Raw genomic sequence first — 21,157 nt, 5'->3', positions numbered from 1 at the left:
AAAGGAGGAGTTAAAGCAGGGCACCTACACCGTAACTGGTGGGAAGCCAAGAGAAAGTTCTGTGTTCTCAGCCCTGCAGTCACTGTTTACATGCTTCGAGTTGAATTTTGCTCTCATGAAAATAGCTGCAAAGCTACTATCACCTGCCTATTTTAGATCTATGTCGATCTTGTACCACCATTGAATTGCTCAGGAAGTTGAGTAACTCTGTCTTTTGTTGCAGCAGAGATGTGTGTTTTGTCATGATTATAAAGTGCTTCAAAATCGTTTGACAAAAGCTGCAAATTGTTTATGTACTTCAAAAGGGGGAGGGAGGAGCCGAGCAATACAGTGGTACAGCCATGTCTTTGGGACCTCTGAATCCTAAGTCCCAGAGTGCAGCAGTCTGTATATGCAACCTAGCCACCCCTGGCTGGAGACAGTGAGATGTTCATGGTGACTCTGAGTTTAGCTGGAAGGCTTTTGCCTTTCGTGTTTACTGCAGGTAGTGTTGTGTCCATCTACTCTTCTAAATTCCTCTGGTCCTGGGAATAGGAGAGTTGTTTCCCATCTGGTCCATGCTACCAGGACCAGTTATGCTGTCTGCTTTCTCAAATCTCCCCCTGTCAATCTAGTGCTTAATGTTCTCTTTAGCCATATGTGCTGTGCTTACCAGTTCTTCTGCTTCTGTTCTTTCTCTTCCTTGCTGCAAACCTCTCAAGGGTATGCCTTCTGGGAAACAGGATGTGTTTCATATATTAAAGTTTGAAACTACAGGGAGTTGCTCACTCTGTCCTTGGCAAGTGTTTGTCCAAGAATCAATGTGAAAGAAGCTGTTTTGTAGCTACTCAAGTTCATAGGTCTACATAGAGCAGAGATCCTCAGTCTTCAAGCTTTGGGTTTAGATGTATTTCAAGTGTCAGGTCTTCAGGGCATGGCTCTGTGACACTGTGTACAGTTCAGGTGTGCAAAACACTCAGTGCCCAGAAGTGCTTCCTGTACCTTCCACCTGTCTGGGACAACTCAGTAGCTATGCTCTTGTTTTCTTTTCCTGCAGCATCTCAGGCTATGGAGCTGCTGGTGGGAAAGGAGGGAAGAATACCATGGTCCGGTCCCATGGCGTGTCTGTGCTGGGAATTTTTGACCTCCAGAAGGATGATACTTTGTATATCTTGGTGGGACAACAAGGAGAAGATGCTTGTCCTAGTGTAAGTGGTTGCCCTTTCTGTTTTGTCTTAATCCCTTCTACAAATCCATGGAGTTTTGTCTGTTTACAGAGAAAACCATTGTCCTTGAGGGGCTTGGGGTTATACGGTTCAAGGGATAGTTACAGTTTTACTGGCAAGGCATGATTATGAAGAGATGAAATACCGTGTCACTGTTCTCACTTCAACATTCAGGCCCCATTGATAATACACTGCAGATTCCTGATTGATCTGCGTATCTCACAGTACCTGTGTGAGTTTTTCTGAGAGAAAAGACAACCTTGCCTTCCTTTCCTCTGCAGATCAGTCTTCAAGGTTGACTTCACAGTGCTCGGTCTTTGCCCTGCCCTGCCATTATCATAGTTCTCTGCACCTGCGGAGACACCCACCTCACAGGGCCTGTTTGGTTATTCTTTGTATGGGAATGGGAGAGACAAATTAATCACTGCTGAGTCAGTCCTGAGTTTTGTGTTACTAGCCAATTGTTACTGCAAATGCCTTGACAGAAAGGTGCAACTTCCACCATTTGCAGGCACAATAATCTATTAATCGTTTAATATTCTTTGGAGGATGAGGGAATAGGAGGTTCTTATGGAGGGAACTAAGCATTATCTGATGAAATTTCACCCGCAGGTTTGAGCTGGCCATTGAAATGCTGTGCATTTCTCAGCTGTTAATGGCTGGCATCCAAGAGGTGAAAGCTTAGCAGTCTTTCACAGCAGGGAAAGGTTGAAGGATGCAGACAAGAAAGAGGGGTTCTCAAGGCTGGGTGCCGAAGTAAATAATGTTAAAACTAGTATTATACATATCTACAAACAAACCATTAACATGAAATGTCTTTGAAATGAGAAATGCCCTAACTCAAGCTTCCATCTAAGGTCTATAACTAGGGCATTCCAGCTCAGTGTAATATATGGACTCATTAAATTGCAGGCCACTGTAATCTTAGTGAGAATTTATTGAGTGCTAATGCAATTCTTTCATTGAGGCAAAGAGATTGCATTGACTTGTAGAAGGGACTTTTACTAGATTGGATTGTAATCAGTTATGTCTTTGCCATGAAGGATTATTATTTTTTTAATTTAATTGTAATCTAGTGGTTCCTTTGGGTCATTGACATTGTCATTTTATTAATCATTCCTACCCAGCGCCAAATCAATTAAGGAGAGGGAAAACTAGGAAAAGGAGGATTATATAGTTCCTTAGGCAAGTTTGCACACACAAAATGGATGCTATTCATTCTCTGGCACAACCTAGGACACCTTTTGTGGTCAAGAGAATAATTAGTAACTTGAGGATGCTTTTATTAAGCTCTTCTTTCAAAAGAAAACATATACATGGAAGTAGAAGGAAGCAGAAGGTCAGTCCTTCTATAACAACTGTTAGTGCATTTTTCCCTTAAAGTGTTGTTGGCTTATGAGTTCACTGTGTATAACAAGAACGTGTTACTGAGATGAAGTGTATGAAATAAGCTAGAAGCAAAGTCTGCAACCTGCAAGTGCTCAGAGGAGAGTCTTGCTTGTTGTGCACTTTAGCGCTCCAGTTTAAAACTGAACTGACAGTAAGGTCATAGTCCAGAAGTACTTATAAATGATGGTTTAATGTTGTGTTTGAAATCAGTTAGTGAATTCAGTGATTTGCCTAATACAGAAGGTTCATTACATTTGGTGCTAATTGTTGGAGGGGAAAAAATGCTAAGTAGGAAATACAGGGGCTTATTAGTGAGTTATTTGCTTTAACATCAGGTCAATATTGCAGTCAAAGGTGGGATTGCAGCTGTTTTGAACTGGCTAGCATTGGTAATTACAGAAAAAATGCTGCTGCAGTGTAAGTATCAAGTAAACACCAAAATTTGCTTGGATGTCTAGGAGGCTAGTCTGTGTTGAGCTCATTGCTACTGTCCATGCTATGACTGTCTAAAGCTAGCCCTGGTACATCTACCTGAACCACTGGTACATCTGGGTAGATGCCTGTTGGCTGCCTGGTCCTAGCCAATAGGGCATTGGAAGAGGAGTAAAGAATCATAGAATCATAGAATAGTTAGGGTTGGAAAGGACCTTAAGATCATCTAGTTCCAGAAGCTTGGATCCTCTCTAGATCTCTGCCATTTGGCTGTTTTGTGACATGGGGCAAGTCACATAATTGCTGAGTTACTCCCTTCCACTACTTGTGAAATGCAGGTAGTTTATGCTAGGAAGTATCTGCAGTAAATTCTGCTACATGTTGTGTGTTAAAAGTTTATGGAGCTGTTCTACATGGTAATAGATATCAGCACTGAGCTTGCTTCAAAATAATTCAGTTTAAATGGCAACAAATTCCTCTGACAAAGATTAAAGCAAAAAGCAAGATTCTTCTAGAAGAGCATTCGTTTGCTTCTGCTTGTGTAATTTCACTGGAGGACAGTTTATTGGCTTTGGAAGGTAAAGGGTTCACAAGGCCCGTGTGTGCACAAGGCCATGGAGATTTCTTACCAGAATTCAGACCTGGTCTTCTGTTTGCAGACTAATGAAGTTATACAGAAAGTCTGCATTGGAGAGAACAATGTGATTGAAGAGGAGATACGTGTGAACAGAAGCGTCAATGAATGGGCAGGAGGAGGTGGAGGCGGGGGAGGTGCAACTTACATATTTAAGGTATGGAAGCAGAGTCCTTGTGCATCTTCAGCATGAACACATCCTGCCGCTTGCGTCTAGTGTCACAGCCTGAAGTATCTGAGAACCCTCTTTACATCTCTGGGAAATAGGAAGTGAGCTTGGGGTATCCTTCATCTCCAGCTGATAGCTGTAGAGAGCTGAGATGGCCCTTTGCGCTCTTTACGACTGTGCACAGCATGGCCACATTTGCTTTAGTGGCTTGGAGTTTCCTTTGCAAACATAATAATTGGAATTAGATTATTTTTTTTTCCATGCAAGTGGAGATACTGAAGCATAATTCTACAGCAAATTCCAGAGGACTTTATTCAAATCTATCATTGTAGAACATTAGATTTCAGCTACACATTTGGCCTGTACTGTGAAATTACAAGAAAAGTTGAGGGTAGCCTGTATATTTTCTGTTGGCAACCATATAGCTAGGGGCCACTGATCTTTTCTGTCATGTACTAGCTGAGATAGTACTCATTCCAAACACCAGTTTCAGGCATTAACAATATGTTCAGAGCACCCAGCTTCTACATAATTCTGCATGACTCTGCATGCTCAGGTAGTTTCTAGTCCTTTACAGGAGTAGAACTGTATTGCACTGTATAGAGCAGCATTCCTTAGCTGTTTCATTTGATGAAAGTCACCACACAGTAACATTACAAGCTTTCTAAGAGCCATCAGCACTATAGGTACAATTCATAGAGCTGCTGATGCCACTGTTCTTTGTTGCAGAACTTAGTAGGACTAGTGCTATTCATTAATCTTTTGAATGTGGGTGCATAAATAATGCAATGGTGATTTGTAGTGCTGAGCAGTCCTAGATGCCTGCTTAGTGCAACATGCAGTAACTAGCATGTGATTGAACTTCCATTTGCTTGTCTGACTCGGTTTGAACACTGCCTTTGTTTCTGAATGTGTTAAGATGGAGAATGGAGAACCGGTCCCCTTGATAATTGCAGCAGGAGGTGGTGGCAGGGCCTACAGGGCCAAAACAGACACATTTCATCCAGAAAGGCTGGAGAATGATTCCTCTATTCCAGGGCTGAATGGAAATTCAGGAGCTGCAGGTAAGGAAAGTTTGATCTTTTTAGGAAAACCTTTGTGAATATGTGGTACTCCCAGATTTTTCCTCACAAGAAGGTGAGGCAAAAACACAGTTCAGGGGAAACATGGAAGTATAACAGATGCATATAGGATGTACCACAGTGCAGGACACTTGGCCTAAACAAGGGTATCAGAGGTGGTACTGCCGTAGCAGTGGCAACATTCTCCCAAAATAATGTAGTGCCTCTCATAAAGCAAAGTTGTTTGATTTTTGACGTGGGAGTTTGCAGTGCCATCCTCTCATGGCCATCCTGCTTCCTGCACTGTTTTGTGCTGTGTAGACATACTCACAGTTTCCCTGGCTTATGCAGAAAGAGCATAATTGCACCCTGGCTAGAAGTCTCTGTGAAGAGACCTTGGATTGAACAACCAGCAGAGCTGAAAGTGAGTCACTGGTGAGTATATTATATTTAGAGGGGGCTGGGACATGTTTTCACACCCCTTTCGCTAAATTCCTTTTGTTCCACTATAGAACTGACATAGGTTTTTTTCAAAAGTACTTCTTGCAAAGAGAAGGGGAAGGCTCTGAAAGCCAGAAACAAGCAGTTGGGGAGCAGACAAGGATATCTTTATACATTTTCCATAGAAAATACTTGTCCTTGTATGTGTCATGGAAGAAAATTAACTCTATCCTAGCTGAAACCAAGCCAGTATAGCAGATGAAAAGAGGTGCTGATGATGAATGTGGTCAAAAACCTTACAGAAAGATCACTGTAGCACTGTGTAGCAAGCACATCCCCTCTTCTAACCAGGGCATGGGATTCTTACTTTCAGCTGAGGTGCTTTGACAGAGTGCTTGTTCTGCAGATACCAGCAGTCTTTGTGGGTTTTGGGTCTTTTTGTTGGGTTGCTTTGGTTTGGGTTGGTTGGTTGGTTTGGTTTTCACAAAAGTAACCTCTACCTGTGCCTTTTGTCTTCTCTTAACTGCAGGTGGTGGAGGTGGCTGGAATGATAACACTTCCTTCCTGTGGTCAGGAAAATCCTTGCTGGAAGGTGCTACTGGAGGAAGATCCTGCCCCCAGGCCATGAAGAAGTGGGGGTGGGAGACAAGAGGGGGTTTCGGAGGGGGTGGAGGGGGGTGCTCCTCAGGTGGAGGAGGCGGAGGATATATAGGTAAAGTGGCTTCGTGTTCAAGGTGTTCCTTCCCCTCCTTTAGTGCTAATGATCAGCAAAATGCTGATAGATAATTCTCCTGTAGCTAGCATATGTGACTGTTATGTACTAGTATGTCTGTGTGTTGCCTTTTTAGTACTAGATGAACGTCTGGTGTTTAGTCTTTGAGTGCAATAGCCAGGTGTCAGTACTTCAGCCGTAACTCTGGCTTTGCACTCTGCAAAATGAGCCATCAAGATCCTGCTGTGGTTCTTGAGCTCTCCGTTTGGGGTTATAGTGCTGAAGAAGGAGGAGCCACAGGCTATGTGCTCCCATTGCCAGCACCTGTGGTTTTGAGGACTTTGGTCCCGGAGACTGGCAGCCAGGCTTTATGCCTGGAAAAAGGTGCAGCTTCTTCTACCCTGCCCTGCTGTGGGTGAGCCTTGGTCCTGTGCAGATTGTCTCTGGGGGCAAAGGCTCAGGCTGCCAGCCAGGACCCCTCTTAATAACAACAGTGGTGTTGGCTTCAGTCAACAAGGAGCTAATTTCATGTGCTGCAGGTCTCAGGGCAGCTGTCAGATGGCATTATGTTGATTATAACTGGTGTGGGCCAGATTCAAGATCTCTACTAACACTTAATCTCCTGGGCCACATAGTTTTTCCAGCCATCTGCACTGTGGTGGACTTTTTAACCCCTGGTTCTCCACAGCTTGTATCAAGTATATGATGGACTAGAAATCCTGAGAGGAAATAATGAGTTTAAATTATTAAGTGCATGTTTTATACCAATGTTACTGTTTAATGCTGCTTTTTCCAACAGAATGCCTCACCTAACATAATTTTCATTTCACTGAAGATGGTTAAAGAGGAAAAGCCATTTTTGGTGGGGTGGGGGAATCTTTGCATGCTTGTAGTACAAAATATATGGCCCATACTGTGCTTCTAATATCTTGTATGAATTGCCCATACTTTGCTCCTGTTATGTTCTATATGCCCAAGCACAAATGTGCAGTTCATAAATTCCTTCAGTCCCCACTCCTGGTGGACCACCCTGCTTTCAGGGTGCAAAGGAGAGGAAGGATATCAGCTTATTCATTCCCTCTGCTGACACAGTACATACCTTGATCAGCAAGGGTGCTGGACCCTTGAGTACTGGTGTTTTCCAGTCTTTTGGCTACATTAAGATAGGCTTACATGTTTCATAGCATCCAAATGGTTAAAGATGAAGTTTGTGCCTTAGTTTGCAATAGTCAGCCTAAAACAGAGCTAAGGATTTGATTGTCACAAGCTGCTGCTATTAAAGTTCTGTAGATTAAAGACCAGTGGTTCATGCCACAACTTGCTAAGTGTTCCCTATATGTTAAACACTTTGATTTATTCTCTTTTCTCATTTGGATGTTTCCCTAAATATGCTAAAGTCATGCATGTTGCAATGCTTATCTGTATTTTAGTGCCAGTGAGCCTCCATCTTTTAAGGTAACTTCTGGTTTGACATAGGTGGCAATGCTGCAGTGGACAATGACCCAGAGATGGATGGGGAGGATGGTGTGTCCTTTATTAATCCAATTGGTACTTTATACACTCCAGCACTTAAAGGTATTCATATTGGTCTGAAGTCTTTTAGTGGGTTTATTTCATTTTAAGAACAGTTTTTATCTCTAGGGCACTTTACAACCTTTTGGGTACAGCTTACTGCCATTGTGAACATGAGGGGGCAGAAAGATAACATAACAAAGTCCAATGGAGGAAAAACTGAAGTAGCGAGACAGAACCAGGTAGAAAGAACATCAGGGCTAGTAGAAAGCACTTCCCAGCAATATTGTCTACCAACCTATAGAATAACTTTGGCCAAGGAAAGTGGTAACAGCCTCAGTAGTTCAGATAATTCAGGAAAGAAACAGACAAAGCATGTAACTGTTCACTAATAGACACATTTCTCAGAGCATCCCTCAGCAGAGTATCCAGGTTGGACCAGGGAGTTTCTAGAGAAAACAGTACAGTGCTGCCCAGCAGTGGGAGTGATAAATACTGCAGTTCCAGTCTGTGTTTGCCCAGAAGTCAGTGTCTGGAATAAGTTTGTGATATGTTCAGAAAAATACAAAAATATGTATTTGCTCAAAAAAACAGTCTGCTTTAGAACAGCCAGAGTGTTTTCAAATACAGATGCACTCTGGCCTGATAGATTCAACCAGAAAGTTTCATGAACCCACTGTAGTGTTTGATCTGAGAGTGAGTGAAGGCCAGGAAAGAAAAGGGTGAGCCCCACAGACTGGTGAAGGGGCAGATTTCCCTTAGCCTTGGCATCAGCCTCCTTGCTAGCTTGGTACGACTATCTGCTCAAAGAGAGCCAGTGCAACTTAACAGCAGTGGGGCTAATTTAGCTGGATGTTGTTTCCTACGTGAGAAAAAGTCAGGAGCTATGCAAGGTGGAGAGAAATCAATTTCTTAAATGGGGCTACATCTGGCAATTGTGACCACCATGCCCCCTATGTCTATTAGTGCTCAAGGGAATGCCATGAATGATCTTCTCAGTAATTAACACAGATTCTTTCATCCACTCCCTAGTGACAGAGGGGCACGGAGAGGTGGATATTAGGCTGCATCTTAACTGCAGTCACTGTGAGATGGACGAGTGTCGTGTTGATCTTGAGACTCAAAAAGTCATTTGCTTTTGTGAACCAGGCACAGAGTTGGCTGAGGATGGTGTGTCTTGCATAGGTAAGTAGGTGTATGGGGTAGGCTCCTAGCATGGGAAACAGAAAATGCATGGCAAAAATCTAGTTTGGACTGTAAGCCATCCCGAAAGTGTTACCTAGTCCTCCTTAAAACTGTCTTCTGTTGAATGTTACATTCCGCTGGTATACGCTGCAGGGTTGTTGTGCTGGGATATAGACACATCCCTGCTGAGGAATGGTGCACAGAGCAGCATTGCTGGTTTGCTCTACCATGTGTTTGACATGCTGGGCGGCACTGAGGAGAGTCACATTTTGTGTCTGGTTGTCCTGATGCTCATGTTCTGCTCTGGAATCATGAAAACTTGCTCACTGAAGGAATTTTCCAGCTAAACTTAAATTCCACATCAGTTCTCTTAAGAAAAGGGTGAAGGAGAATGTAATTCCTGTGGATTTGGACATACAAGGTGCAAGTGCAGAACCTATAAGAAATTCTGTGTGAGAGATCTCTGAGGAAAACTAAAGATAGTACCTGTACTTGCCTTATTTAAAAGACCAAGTGCTCAGAGCTCCATTAGTAGGTTTGCTTCATATTCTTGCCCAGCAGTTAGACCAAGTGGTTCTGGGATCCTGCTCTCAGCTTCATCACTGGCATGGGAAAATTGTTCTGTATTCTTACCATTCTCATCTGTAAAATGGGTAAAAAGCATGGTTGTTTTGCCAGTGTGAAGTAAACCTTAATAGATGGTCATTCAGTGCCTTGTGATCCCAAGTGAGGAGGCAGCTGTGGAATACTTTGTCCTACACTTACTGTTATCAGGTTTTTCTGCCTGGATTAGATGCATTTAGGAGATGATACATTGCAGTCCTCCTTCTGCTTTTGCTGTGATTTGGCATTGATAGCAGCACTTTAACCCTGGCAATGTAACGTTCTTCCCACCTCCCCAACCTCCTGCCCCTGGTTTTTATGGTCTTGTTTTCATTCCCAGGGAGTGCACATGTTAATTTGTTGATAGCAAACCATCTGTTTTAATGGCTTAATATTAATTGAGGAAAAGTGAAACAATGAGGTATTAGAGGTCAAAGATCCTGGGAGCAGATCATGCCAGAGGTTGCTCTTATGCTATAGGAACAGCAGTAAATGGAAGAAGGAGCAGAAAAATTTGTCTGCAAGAAAGTGACTGCTGGAAGATCATTTCAAACATGTAATTCCTTCTGCTTCTGTTACAGCTGAGCCAGTGGTTCATCTCCCCCTCTCCTTGGTCTTGTCTGTAGTGACTTCAGCGTTGGTGGCTGCTTTAATTTTGGCTTTTTCAGGAATCATGATAGGTGAGTGTTTCTCTGCAAAAGGTATTTCCATATGAGGGTTGGATGTGAGCCAGGGATAATTGGGCCCTGGGAGGCAAAGGATTCAGGTTTTTAGCTACTGCAGTATTTAATGACACCTTCCCACACATACGCCTTAACTTCAGATTTCAGTAGTTGTTTCCAACCACAGTTACCAATTTGAGGAGGTTTCAGTTACTGACTGCATCTTGAAAGAGACATGATTCCTTGTGTTGTAGTATAAAGCTGCCAGAACACAGCTGCCACTGATTTTGTGAGATCTGTTGGTCCTTAATGCCTGAAAGCAAGATTTTTATTTGTGTGCCTATATACAGCTTTCGTCTCCTAATGTATGACATTTAGCCTTGAAATTCTCACATAGGCTTCCCTTTTACAAACCACTACTTAGTAGGATGTGGGCATTCTTGGCATCTTTATTTGAAATACTAAAAGGTACTTTTCACCCTTTCATTTTCTTTTTTTAAACAATTGCTCCCCTTCATTCGATTGCAAGCAGAATAGATCTGAATCAGTGAAAAGCAGACAGGGATTCAAACCACAGCTCTGCCACCTTTCTTTGGCCACACTGTATATAGTCTGGAGGAAGGGAGGGATGTACGCTGAGCAGCAAATGGCAGCTACTAAATTAGATCTGTGCAGCTGTTTCAGTTTTAAGAGTTTCAGGAGTTATCAGTTGCACACACATGGTCCTACATGTATGATTTCTGGCCCAACAGTACCCCTTTAAAATTACTAATTCCTTTTCAGGGAGTGGAAGAGTAATCCTCTTTCCATCCAACTACCCTATCATTGTCATCTCAGGAAAGAGCAGTGATTTAAAAAATCAAAGCAAAAGCAATGAGGAGGAAAATGGAGGACAGGAAGGGTTTGTGGATAGGTCATTACATCCATCTGCCTTTCCGAGTGCATGTTTACCCCTTAAATTCTTCCCCTGAGCAATGTCTGCTGGAGAAGATGCAATAGCTATTACCATCCTGGGCTTTGGGCTCAATCAGCTCCCACAGAAATCGATACTAAGGGTAACAGTGGTTTAACCTGCTCATGATTGGCGTCTGGCTTCGAAAAACATACTGCAATATCAAATTACTATTTCAAGGACTATCCACAGGATGTCTCCTTTCAAGGTGTGATTCCTGATGAAGTTTCAGAAGTATCAGTGAAGCGATTGAAGGAATATAACACTACCATAAACTGGTTTCAAATGTAGTCCAACTCTGTTGTTTAGAAACACAAAGTTCTGCAAAATGAGCTAATTATCTGTACAATGTGTTATTCTGAGGCAACAGTTTATCCATTTTGAACAATATGATACAAAAATGCATTTCAGATTTTAGTCACTTCTGTGTTACTTAGGAAAATAGGTTATATCCCAAGTTTGGAACCAGATTCATTCTTGGAAGGTCCAATTAAACTGAAGAGTTAAACTAAACAGAACTAACTAAACTAAAACTAAAACTTCAGAACTGTGAAATCAGAAATCTCCACAAGTGAAGTTCATTGTACTTCTTCCAAACAGTTCCAAACAGCAAGCCTGCTTCTTTGGAAGATGTGTAAATCAAAAGTTCCTGAACAACTTCAGATTCCATTTGCGATGATTTGTTATACAGAAATATGACAGTCTGGTTTGATTCACTGAAGTTTGGCCACAAAGCAAATTCCAGTGAGATGTGCTGCACAGCTGCCATCTCGTTCCAGAGTCAATCTGTGTCTCTGCTTTTCTGTATTCTCCATATGTAGTATATCGTCGGAAGCACCAGGAGCTACAAGCCATGCAGATGGAGTTACAGAGCCCAGAGTATAAGCTGAGCAAGCTGCGTACCTCCACTATCATGACAGACTACAACCCCAACTACTGCTTTGCAGGAAAGACCACATCCATTAGTGACCTCAAAGAGGTGCCTCGAAAAAACATCTCTCTCATCCGGTAAATTCATCTTTGCTTTCCCTGTGCTTCACACTATGCACACACATATGCTGGCTCTCTAACATGAACTCACGTGTTTGTGCAGGCACATGCAAATTCTCATGCACTTTTAGGCTCATGCTCCTTTTCATAAGATATAAAGCTGCAGTAGTTAAGCTTGTGTGGAAGGAACTAGACTTTGGCAGTCTCCTTGACCTTTTACAGGTGCAGTGTTTAATCTGGGAGTATGAGAGGAACTGAAGAGTCACCATCAGTAGTTCATACACATTTTTTGCAGACTCTGCAATGTATGGACTATTTCCAGTATTAACTGATGAAATGCTGGGAAGGTTTTGACTTGTAGGAGGCTCTTTTAAAGTCTTTGGTAGAGATAATGACATCCTTAAGTAAAAGAGCAGGAAAACCAATGGGTTTGAGACTGTCATATAGTATGAAAAAAACCTCCCCAGGAATATAAAGCCAGCGGGGTAGTCCTGTCTGCATCAAAACGTCTGGAGAGTTCGAAATAGTCTCTTAATAAACACTTGAAAATTTAGAGTTCTTTCCCATGTTGCTCTTCTGCAGGGTTCAATGTGTGCCATTTGGCAATGTGACACTATCCTGGTACCATGCAGTTTTACACAGAAAGCCAGGAAAATGAAGCAGGAGAGCTTAGGAGACAAGGGAGCTTATGGTGCTAATAGCGATGATGCTCAGACCAGTCCATGCAGTCTGCAAAGCTTTGCTGTCTCTTATCTCATTCCCCCTTACCTGCACATCTTGTAGGACTGCATCTGGAAGTTTCCAGTGTACCCTGTGCTGCTGCTGCCTTTGTCACTTGGGCTCTAGAAGGATTTTTGAAGTGTGGCAAGCTGCAGAGAGCTGGGAATTGATAAGGGCATGGATTTTTTGGGAGGAGGTTGGGTTATGAACTGTAGAGATCCTGGTTTATACCCTCAGTTTGTAGTAAGTTGGTCAGGCTTAGCCAAGAATAGTGTTTCAAGCTGATACCTACAAAATGTTATTAAAAGAAGTGGCTGAGTCACAGGCAGTGCAAGTCCTTACTGTGGTTTCACTGGCCTTTATCCTGGCAAAACTACAGGCAGAGAGCTTATGCACCAGCAGAGCAGATTGTTCTTAGCAGCACCTATTTGGACAGCTGGGAGAAGAACAGTCCATACAAAAGGAGTCCACTAATAGACCAGAGAATCAGTGAGGCTCTCAGGCCAGATCTAGCTCTACCAGGAGAGTGTCTGGTGTAGAAGAGAGCTTTATTGAGAGCCTTTTATCCAGACCAAGATGCAGGAATGTCTCTTTGAGGCTTGAACCTGTAATGTGCCCAATGTGCAACCCATTCTGGGTTAAGAGGGACTCAGGATCTGGGAGGCAGCCTCATTCTCTCTCAGAGTTATGTCGTCATGCCACATACCATGTATGTGGTACAGCTGTTGTTGTACCAGTCGATTTAATGTGGAGTGAAGATTGAACAGACAGGTATGCAAAATCTCTATCACAAGGGCATAGGAGAGGATCTGTTGTGTGGTTACTTTAAGTCCTTTTTCTTATACCCTTATTCAAAATAAAACTGTAAATTTCATAATATGATCAGTGACAGAAACTATGCTCAGCATGAATTCCTAGAGCAGAATGCTTTACAAAGCATTATCATCACCATTTACTGGCTAAGGTACTTACCCAGAATTACAAAATAAATCAGGAAAAGATACTTGGTTTAGAATTCAGGTCCTTTGAGAACCATTTTGCTTCCTAGTTTCTTTTTCAATGTTTTCTTTAATGATGGTGCATAAATATCATGGGAACTGTTAATGTGTCTAGGGTGTAGGAACACCAAGACTTAAGACCTATCTTTATTGACCTCTTTTGGAGGGCCCACCACTATAGCAGTGACACCAAAGCCATGAAAGAGTGCTATCCATTACACACTGCAGTGCCAGCAGCTTGATTTCACTGGTGGCTGCTTTTGAGGATTGTTTTCCCTACCAATTACATACACTGTAGGTCCAGGAAAGATTACATCAATGTCTGATTCCCTGCATAGTGTCTGTATCCATTTCTCCTTGTTTCACTGCTGTGAAAATTTTGAGCCCCTTCTATGAGCTGTGACCACAGAGTTATAATGTATGTTCTCTGTAGTAAAACCTTCTTGTCTTCTCTGGTCTGTCCAGGGGTTTGGGCCACGGAGCCTTTGGTGAGGTATATGAAGGTCAGGTGGCAGGGATCCCCAGCGACCCCACTCCCTTGCAGGTGGCTGTGAAAGTAAGTGACAGTGTATGAGTTATCATGATGGTTTCATGCACCTTTCACCCAAGAGTCCCAATGCATTATAAAAATGAAGATGAATTAAGCGTTACTGTAGTACTGAAGGATGTGGCTAGAAAGGTTACTGCTGTGTTGCAACACCTTAATCAATCATACTGATGGTACAGCTTGTAGCATATGGGCTTGTGAGACTGTTAAAAGAGGTTTGTAAGTAGTAAATAGGCCAAGATTTCCCATACAACTGCAGTTTGAGAAGTAAGTCCATCCTCCACATGCTATGCCTGGTGTGGAAATCTGTCAAAAGCCTTTGAGTCAGAGGCCAAAGTCTTCACAGGGCCAAAAGCAGCTGGAACATGCATCCAAGAGTTTGCAGGTGGGAGATGGCTGGTTTTTCAGGGATCTCACCACTCCTTTACAGGATGGATATGGACTGGATGTGTAGCTGAATCCTGAGAGGCCCTGACAGGGTTCTCCAGGCCTTCAGCAGCCTACCTAGCTTCTTTGTTCCTAGAGATTACATAGCAGCACAGTCCTACTGCTGGATATAGTTCATAGTCTTGCTGGCAGGCAGGAGTCCTGAACCATCAGAGAGCTCAGGAACTGTGGTCTCTTTCCTCTTTCTCTGTACTGCAGAGTCCCATGTATTGAGCGCTGTTCCCTGTGCACTCTGGGCTATTTCTTTTGCTGGGAGGAGGATGACAGTGGTGTTGATGGGCCATGTGTTCTGATCATTACCTTTCAAGAGACTTCACAGTCTAGATTAGTAATGGTCTAGCTATTATCTTAGGGTGAGGTTTCTCGCAGAGAAACAAGGATTGCTGCAGAGAATGTTAGTGCTTTCGATTGTGCCAGGTGTTCTACATCTGAGTATCTTCTCCTTGTCAACCTGTTCTTTCTTTTCCAGACATTGCCAGAAGTGTGTTCAGAGCAGGATGAGCTGGACTTCCTCATGGAAGCTCTCATTATTAGGTGTGTATGAATAAGATCAACAGCACTTGTATAGGCTTGTAAAGAAAAAAGTTGCTTTGAGAGGTAGTGTTCATGTAATGCAGCTAGTTGTTTTAGTACATAGCTGTGAGTATTTTACAAAGAGGGATAGGCATTACCATCCTTGTATATTCTTCCTACAAATAAAGAGACGCCAGATAGTGAAAGGCTAAATTTTCAAGAGGGTCTACATTGGTTTACATTATCCAAAGTGAAACTCTTTGGGCCTAGTTTTCAGAATTGATAATAGGATCCTTTTATTTCTCTTTGAAATCAGAGCATGAGGTAAAAACAAACTTTAGGAGTTTGGGGTTGAGTAGTCAAAACTAACAGGTGGCATTGATTTAATGCTGCTTTCATGTCAAATGTCAGCGAGCAAGTCCTAGAATCCATGGAAATAGTTTCTCATCACATCGAGGTCTGGAGAAGTAAGGAATTATCAGAGACTAAACCTTGAGGAATAGCCCCTGCATAAGCAGATCCCTATGTCAGAATGTTATTTGGAACAACTCTGCCCCAGCCCAGCTTCTACCCCTTGGGTAGGGAAATTGAAAGCAGACTTGTGGTTGTTACCATACATCCTCCACTTCCTATGGCCCACAAGTCTTGCTGTAGCCCAAAAAGGCTACAGAATACAGGAAGAGGAAAAGCAGCACTCCCCCTCCACGTCTGTTCCTGCACTATGCAGACAGACACAAAGTGCAGGGGTAGCACTTTAGCTTTATCCAGTTGCCCTACCTCTGCTTTTGAGATTTGTTACTTTCCAAAAGAAAAAAATAAGAAATCCCCACAGCAAAACATTTTGATCCTGTTCTGCATCTTGTGCTTTCTGGATCAAAGCTGGTTCATAATTGAATCTTCCTGTCTCCACAGCAAGTTCAACCACCAGAACATTGTGCGCTGTATCGGGGTGAGCTTGCAGGCACTGCCCCGTTTCATCCTGCTGGAGCTCATGGCTGGGGGTGACCTGAAATCCTTCCTGAGAGAGACACGGCCTAGACCGGTAAGAAAAGAGAAAGTCTAATTCTGTTTAGTAAGCTGCTGCCACAAGGCAAATACATAACTGTAAAAGAGCTGATCCGTGCAGCTACTGTTTCCCAGGGTTTTAGATGGTCTGTATATTTCTCTTGGTAGAAGACCACTGTGGGCAGGACACATGTATAGGGAACACATGCTGGAGTTACGCAGAGATGACTCCTCCCTGGCCTTTGCTAGATAGCATTGCAGATACTATCTAAAAAAAGGAATGAAATCAGAGGGGGCGTGTTTTGTTCGTTTGTTTTTAATCAGTTAAACTCTACTCTTAGCTTCCTCACACCAGCTGGAGGCAAGCTGGGAGGAAGCATTGAGCTAGCAATGCAAAGCCCATTATTTAAACTGCCGATCAGGTGCATTTCTGTGGATATCTGTCAGTGTAATTTGACACAGGCAAGGAGAGAATCCAGCCTAGAGCTGTTGACTTAATAGCAAATACCTTTAGTCCAGAGTTTTAAAGATTTTTCCCATTGAAATGATTTCATCAGTAGGAAACAACAGTGAGTTAGAAATGTGTGAGAAATAAATAATGACTTCTAGAGAGGAATTAGTATTTCAGAAGAATGAAGTTTGCTCTGAGGCCCTGGATCAGAAAGGCACCCAGATGTTGTTAAGCTTAGCACCAGGGCACAGCTTCATGTTTTGTCTCTACGTTTCTTTGACACAGGGCAAAATGTTGGATTTTATCAGTACAAGAGATGCACAAATTGGCTCTAACAGATATAAATAAGATTCTTTCTCGAGGCATCTCGAAGCAGATTAACTTTGTGGTTTTGCCTTGCAGTCTGGTTTTCAGACTTACAAAATGGTCTGTGTTGCACAGGAGCACCACAGTCTTGAATAGGTTGCAGTAAAGTGGCTCCTGCCTGGTTAAGAAGGCTAAAGTGAAGATGTTTGCAAACTGAGCAAGCAGTCTTTATAAACAGAGGTTGGTTTTTTGTGGCACCTAGAGATGGTCTTGTCAGCTTATACAAATGGGCTGAACTTGGTGGTATGTGAATGGGGAGATGCATGTTTTGCAATGTGGGCTCTGCTCTCAGCCATTGCAGAGCAATACGACATGGGCAAGGTATGCTGCCTGATAGGTGTTTTGTTTAACTCTGCCAGGACAGACTGTGCTAGATGTGTGAAGTGGCAGGTAAGAAAAGCCATAAATCACTTTGTAGTGGAAACACCTTTTTGGCTTGCTAAATTAGAAAAGCCAGCTCAGTAATGATCAAGATCTTGTGAGGAAGCACCAAGAGCATTAGTCCTGAACAGCAGGATTTTTTTTTACCTGCTTGCAATAAAATAATCCAATTGATTTTGTGGATAAAAAGCCCTTAATATTTATAGGATGCAGTCATGGGAGCCTTTCCACTGAGGGGTTTCTTTCTGTTTTCCCCTGCCCCAGTGATGAGGTCCTTCTTGCAAGCCAGAGCTTCCATTTCTGTTAGCGGTTGCTCTGTGCAACCCCTGTGAAAGCTAACATCAGAAGAGGTGGATGGTTCACTCGAGGTGCAGCATACTTGGTATTTCTCTTTCTGCCTTCAGTCTGCCCCTTCCTTTCCTCTTCTCTTGTCTTTCCTGACCTATTTGAGGTTATCTGAGACTAACACAGGGGCTGTTCCCAGCATCTTAAAGATCCTCCCCTACTCCTGGATTTAACTTGCCCCCGGGACTGAAGCAGACCTGGGACTCATGCTGCTGTTTTCTGCTCCGTCCCAGGCCTGTCACTCATTGGGAAGGCTAAGGTTCAAATGCAGGTGGGCAGTTGAAAGCTGCAGCTGGTTCAGAAAAACAGTTTCCAGCCCCTCTTTAAGAGTTAGGTGAATGTGAACAGCCTGACTGTGTGCAGACACAGTTCTGCTCCACTTCTAACACCTTTCTTCCCTTTTCCCCTTATACCTGCCTTGCCTTGCTTCTGCTGACGTCCCATTTGGTGGCTGCGTGGCAAGAAAGACAGGATAATTCATTGTCTGGCTGCCAGGGCAGCTTCTGAGGGGTTAAATGGCACCTGTGAGTGCTGCGAGATCAGGCTCTGGTGCACATGTTTTACTGCTGGCTCAGAAACTATGAGGCTAGAAGACTTGACTGATGAGAGATGAGGTGTGTGCAGGGTGTTGTGCTCTGTGAAGTATGGGATCAAGCTGTGGAAGTGGATTTACCCTCTGCATATACTTGAGGTGTGACAAAGTCTCTGTAGATTATACCTGTGGCTTAGTACTGCTGATGTATCTGTGCACTGCTCTTAATGAACCCTGAGCTGCTTTGTTCCTGCTATCGCTTATTCAAGGAAGACAGGTAGAAGGTAGGCATAGCAGACTAGACATCTAGCTTTCCAGGCCCATTAAAGGAAAGGAAAGACAAGGAACACTGCAGAGTAAACAAGCTTCCATAAGCTTTGTTTCCAACAGGATTTGATTGAACGCACAAGACCTGGCTGACTGACTCGGTAACAGAGGTGCACTGTTACTGTGCAGTAAGCATTGTATGAATTACTGTTGTTATTTCTCCTTGGTTTTTCCTAGTTTTGTATTTTCCAGCTTATTTCCTTACTACCTTGTCTTTCCCACCTACTTCTGCTTTCAGCTTGATTGCAAAAGAGAGATCTATGTGTTCATTCTCTACCTTCATCCCCAAGTTGCTCTCCCCATTCCCCTGCCAGTAAGTTCAAATTCATTTGCCAGTTTCAGTCAAATTTAATGGAGGTGTGAAAGGCATTCACTTGGCATTATTCTGAGGCTTCAGGAAAAAGAAAGCACCATGCTAGAGAGATACTGAAGGAGGTATCAGGACATGGGATCCAATTTAATGGGAGATCAAGATACTGCCAGCACAGGTTATTCATGTTGCTCATCTCTGTTCTTCATGTAAATAATGAAAGCAATGTTCGGCCAACATGTCGTGATTTTCTGGACTGAGCAAGAATGATAATATGCATAAGCCAAATGTTCATCCAACCTCAGTGATACGATACCAGTGACTCTTATGGAATATTGTTCTTTATGCCAGCCAGGTCTGCTGCATAGCTCAAATTCATACTTCTTTGTGGGTCCAGGGTTTACAACCCTGAAGGGTTTCTGTGTTCCTTTTCTAATAAAATTTCACATCTTCCCCTTGTCTGGAGAGAGGCAGTCTGATAGGTTTTGAGATGCCTGGAATTGGAGCCTTCACTCTTTATGAGTGTTGCAGAATTGTCCATTCTGGGAAGTTCAGTGCTGATCTTCCTCACACACAGCACAGCAATCAAAGAACAGCTCCAGAAGATAAATCGTATACAGATAAATGATTCCCTCCTTTGTGTTGTGCAGCCTGTTGCACAGAGCAGTGATTACACTGAACAATACACAGAATTTCCTTCACCCTTAGCAAGATTCAGCCTCACCTTAGGAGGTGTCACACTGGTGCTCTGAGCAGCCGTGCATTGCAGCCAGCATTGTCCATTCATCTGGGGAGCAAAAGCAGTAAAGGGAATCCTTTGGTGTCTCAAGGCTGCTCCCCTTGCAAAATGAATCCCAAAGCTCCATTTTTCAAACAGATTACATAGCTAAATTGTCCTTGCCTGGGCAGTCACATCTGTTTTAGGACTGTATTTAGCCAAATAAAAGGTGCAAGAAATTCATCCAAGGAGAGAAAGGAAGGATAAAAAAGGGAAAAGAAGAAAAGGCTGTGCTGTTCGTATCAGCTTGCAGCTTCAGCCTGCTGTGACTGCCTTGCAGTTCAGCTCAGGTCTGGAGACAACCAGTAAAGAATTGGGGGTTTTTCTTTGTTTTCACTTCAGGTTTCTGACCTTTGCTAAGAAGAGGAGGAAATAGGTAGGTTGAGATACTCATTTCCCTTTCCTTATGCCCTGAAAGGGTAAGAAAAGGCGTTTGCAACCTTTCTTACTGTAGCCATCTAGTGTAGCTGGTGAGTCACTTTAACTCACAAAGGTAAAAAAGATTATCCCCCCCTCCTCACAGAAGGGGGGTGGGCAGAGAGGCTTTATGTTTTCAGGAAATGGTTACTCTACAAAAAGAAGAGTTTAGGGGGAGACCCAGTCCAGTGGTTTAGAGTCAGTTATATAGGCAATGAACTATACTGTGTGAATAATGAAATACAGGCAGCTGATACAAAGTCAAACAATTCTGGTTTATGGCACCTCACTGGGGAAAAAACAGCTTTGTTCATGCAGAGATGCAGCATTTTTCAGTTATTTGATTAGTCAAGTATTGAGGCCAGGTTTTTCCTCATCTCTTCAGAACACATTAAGACTTTTTTAGCTTTTACCAGCCAGTGCTCACAGTTTCAGTACTGGCTGCTGCCTGACACAGAGCCTGGAGTTATTTCCATTCCCAGTTAGCAGGGATTTAGGTCATCAGGTAGGATGGCCAGCACAGCATCACATCAGTCTGGAGACATGTCTCATGACACCAAACGGGCTGGCAGAGCCAGCAGTCCCTGTCACTGGAGAACCCATGCTGGTTTGTGCATTGGTGGGAGACGCAGGTGTGGGCAGGTGTGCCTTTCGGGCACTGGGCAGAATGGTAGGTGTTACAAGAAAGAGCTAGAGGGTGGGATAGACTTGTTTGGTCCAGTAACTAATGCTGATGCATGCTGAGCTAGCTGTGGGATAAGCAATCACTGCCACCCCACTGTGTGTCATCACCCCACTGGCAGCAGCAGTTTCCTCTTCCCCCACAGGGCTGGCCACAGGGATCACTGATCCACACCTCAGTGCAGAAGCTGGTGGTTTGGCTTCAGAGGCTGGCAAACACAAGCTGGTGCTAAGCCTACCCTTTTCACTGTAAGGCATCTGGCTCCTGCTGGCGAGGGCTGCAGTCTTCATCAGAGGGGCAGGAACAAGGAGTTGGCAGCTTAAGTCTTCCATAGCTGTTGGCTGCGCAAACCTGTGTCAGTGCTCTTAAGGGGTAAGATAAAACCTACAAC

At 43.3% G+C, this 21,157-nt stretch overlaps 1 protein-coding gene across 1 annotated transcript in view; it reads left to right on the top strand.

The window, feature by feature from the left end:
* Window positions 1–21,157, top strand: part of ALK (anaplastic lymphoma receptor tyrosine kinase) — a gene marked incomplete at its 5' end in the record, with an annotated part of 208,584 nt that overhangs the window by 180,554 nt on the left and 6,873 nt on the right. The window contains 12 exons of the mRNA XM_010013707.1: window positions 1,037–1,187; window positions 3,686–3,817; window positions 4,749–4,893; window positions 5,861–6,043; window positions 7,520–7,618; window positions 8,588–8,740; window positions 9,302–9,313; window positions 9,925–10,023; window positions 11,779–11,965; window positions 14,131–14,221; window positions 15,129–15,193; window positions 16,085–16,214. Of these exons, the coding sequence (XP_010012009.1) occupies window positions 1,037–1,187; window positions 3,686–3,817; window positions 4,749–4,893; window positions 5,861–6,043; window positions 7,520–7,618; window positions 8,588–8,740; window positions 9,302–9,313; window positions 9,925–10,023; window positions 11,779–11,965; window positions 14,131–14,221; window positions 15,129–15,193; window positions 16,085–16,214 (1,447 nt within the window). The remainder of the gene's footprint in view (window positions 1–1,036; window positions 1,188–3,685; window positions 3,818–4,748; window positions 4,894–5,860; window positions 6,044–7,519; window positions 7,619–8,587; window positions 8,741–9,301; window positions 9,314–9,924; window positions 10,024–11,778; window positions 11,966–14,130; window positions 14,222–15,128; window positions 15,194–16,084; window positions 16,215–21,157) is intronic.

Source organism: Nestor notabilis, unplaced genomic scaffold, assembly GCF_000696875.1.
Source record: "Nestor notabilis isolate BGI_N333 unplaced genomic scaffold, ASM69687v1 scaffold1524, whole genome shotgun sequence".
Lineage (NCBI taxonomy): Eukaryota > Metazoa > Chordata > Aves > Psittaciformes > Psittacidae > Nestor > Nestor notabilis.
This window is presented reverse-complemented; position numbering and strand designations above follow the sequence as displayed.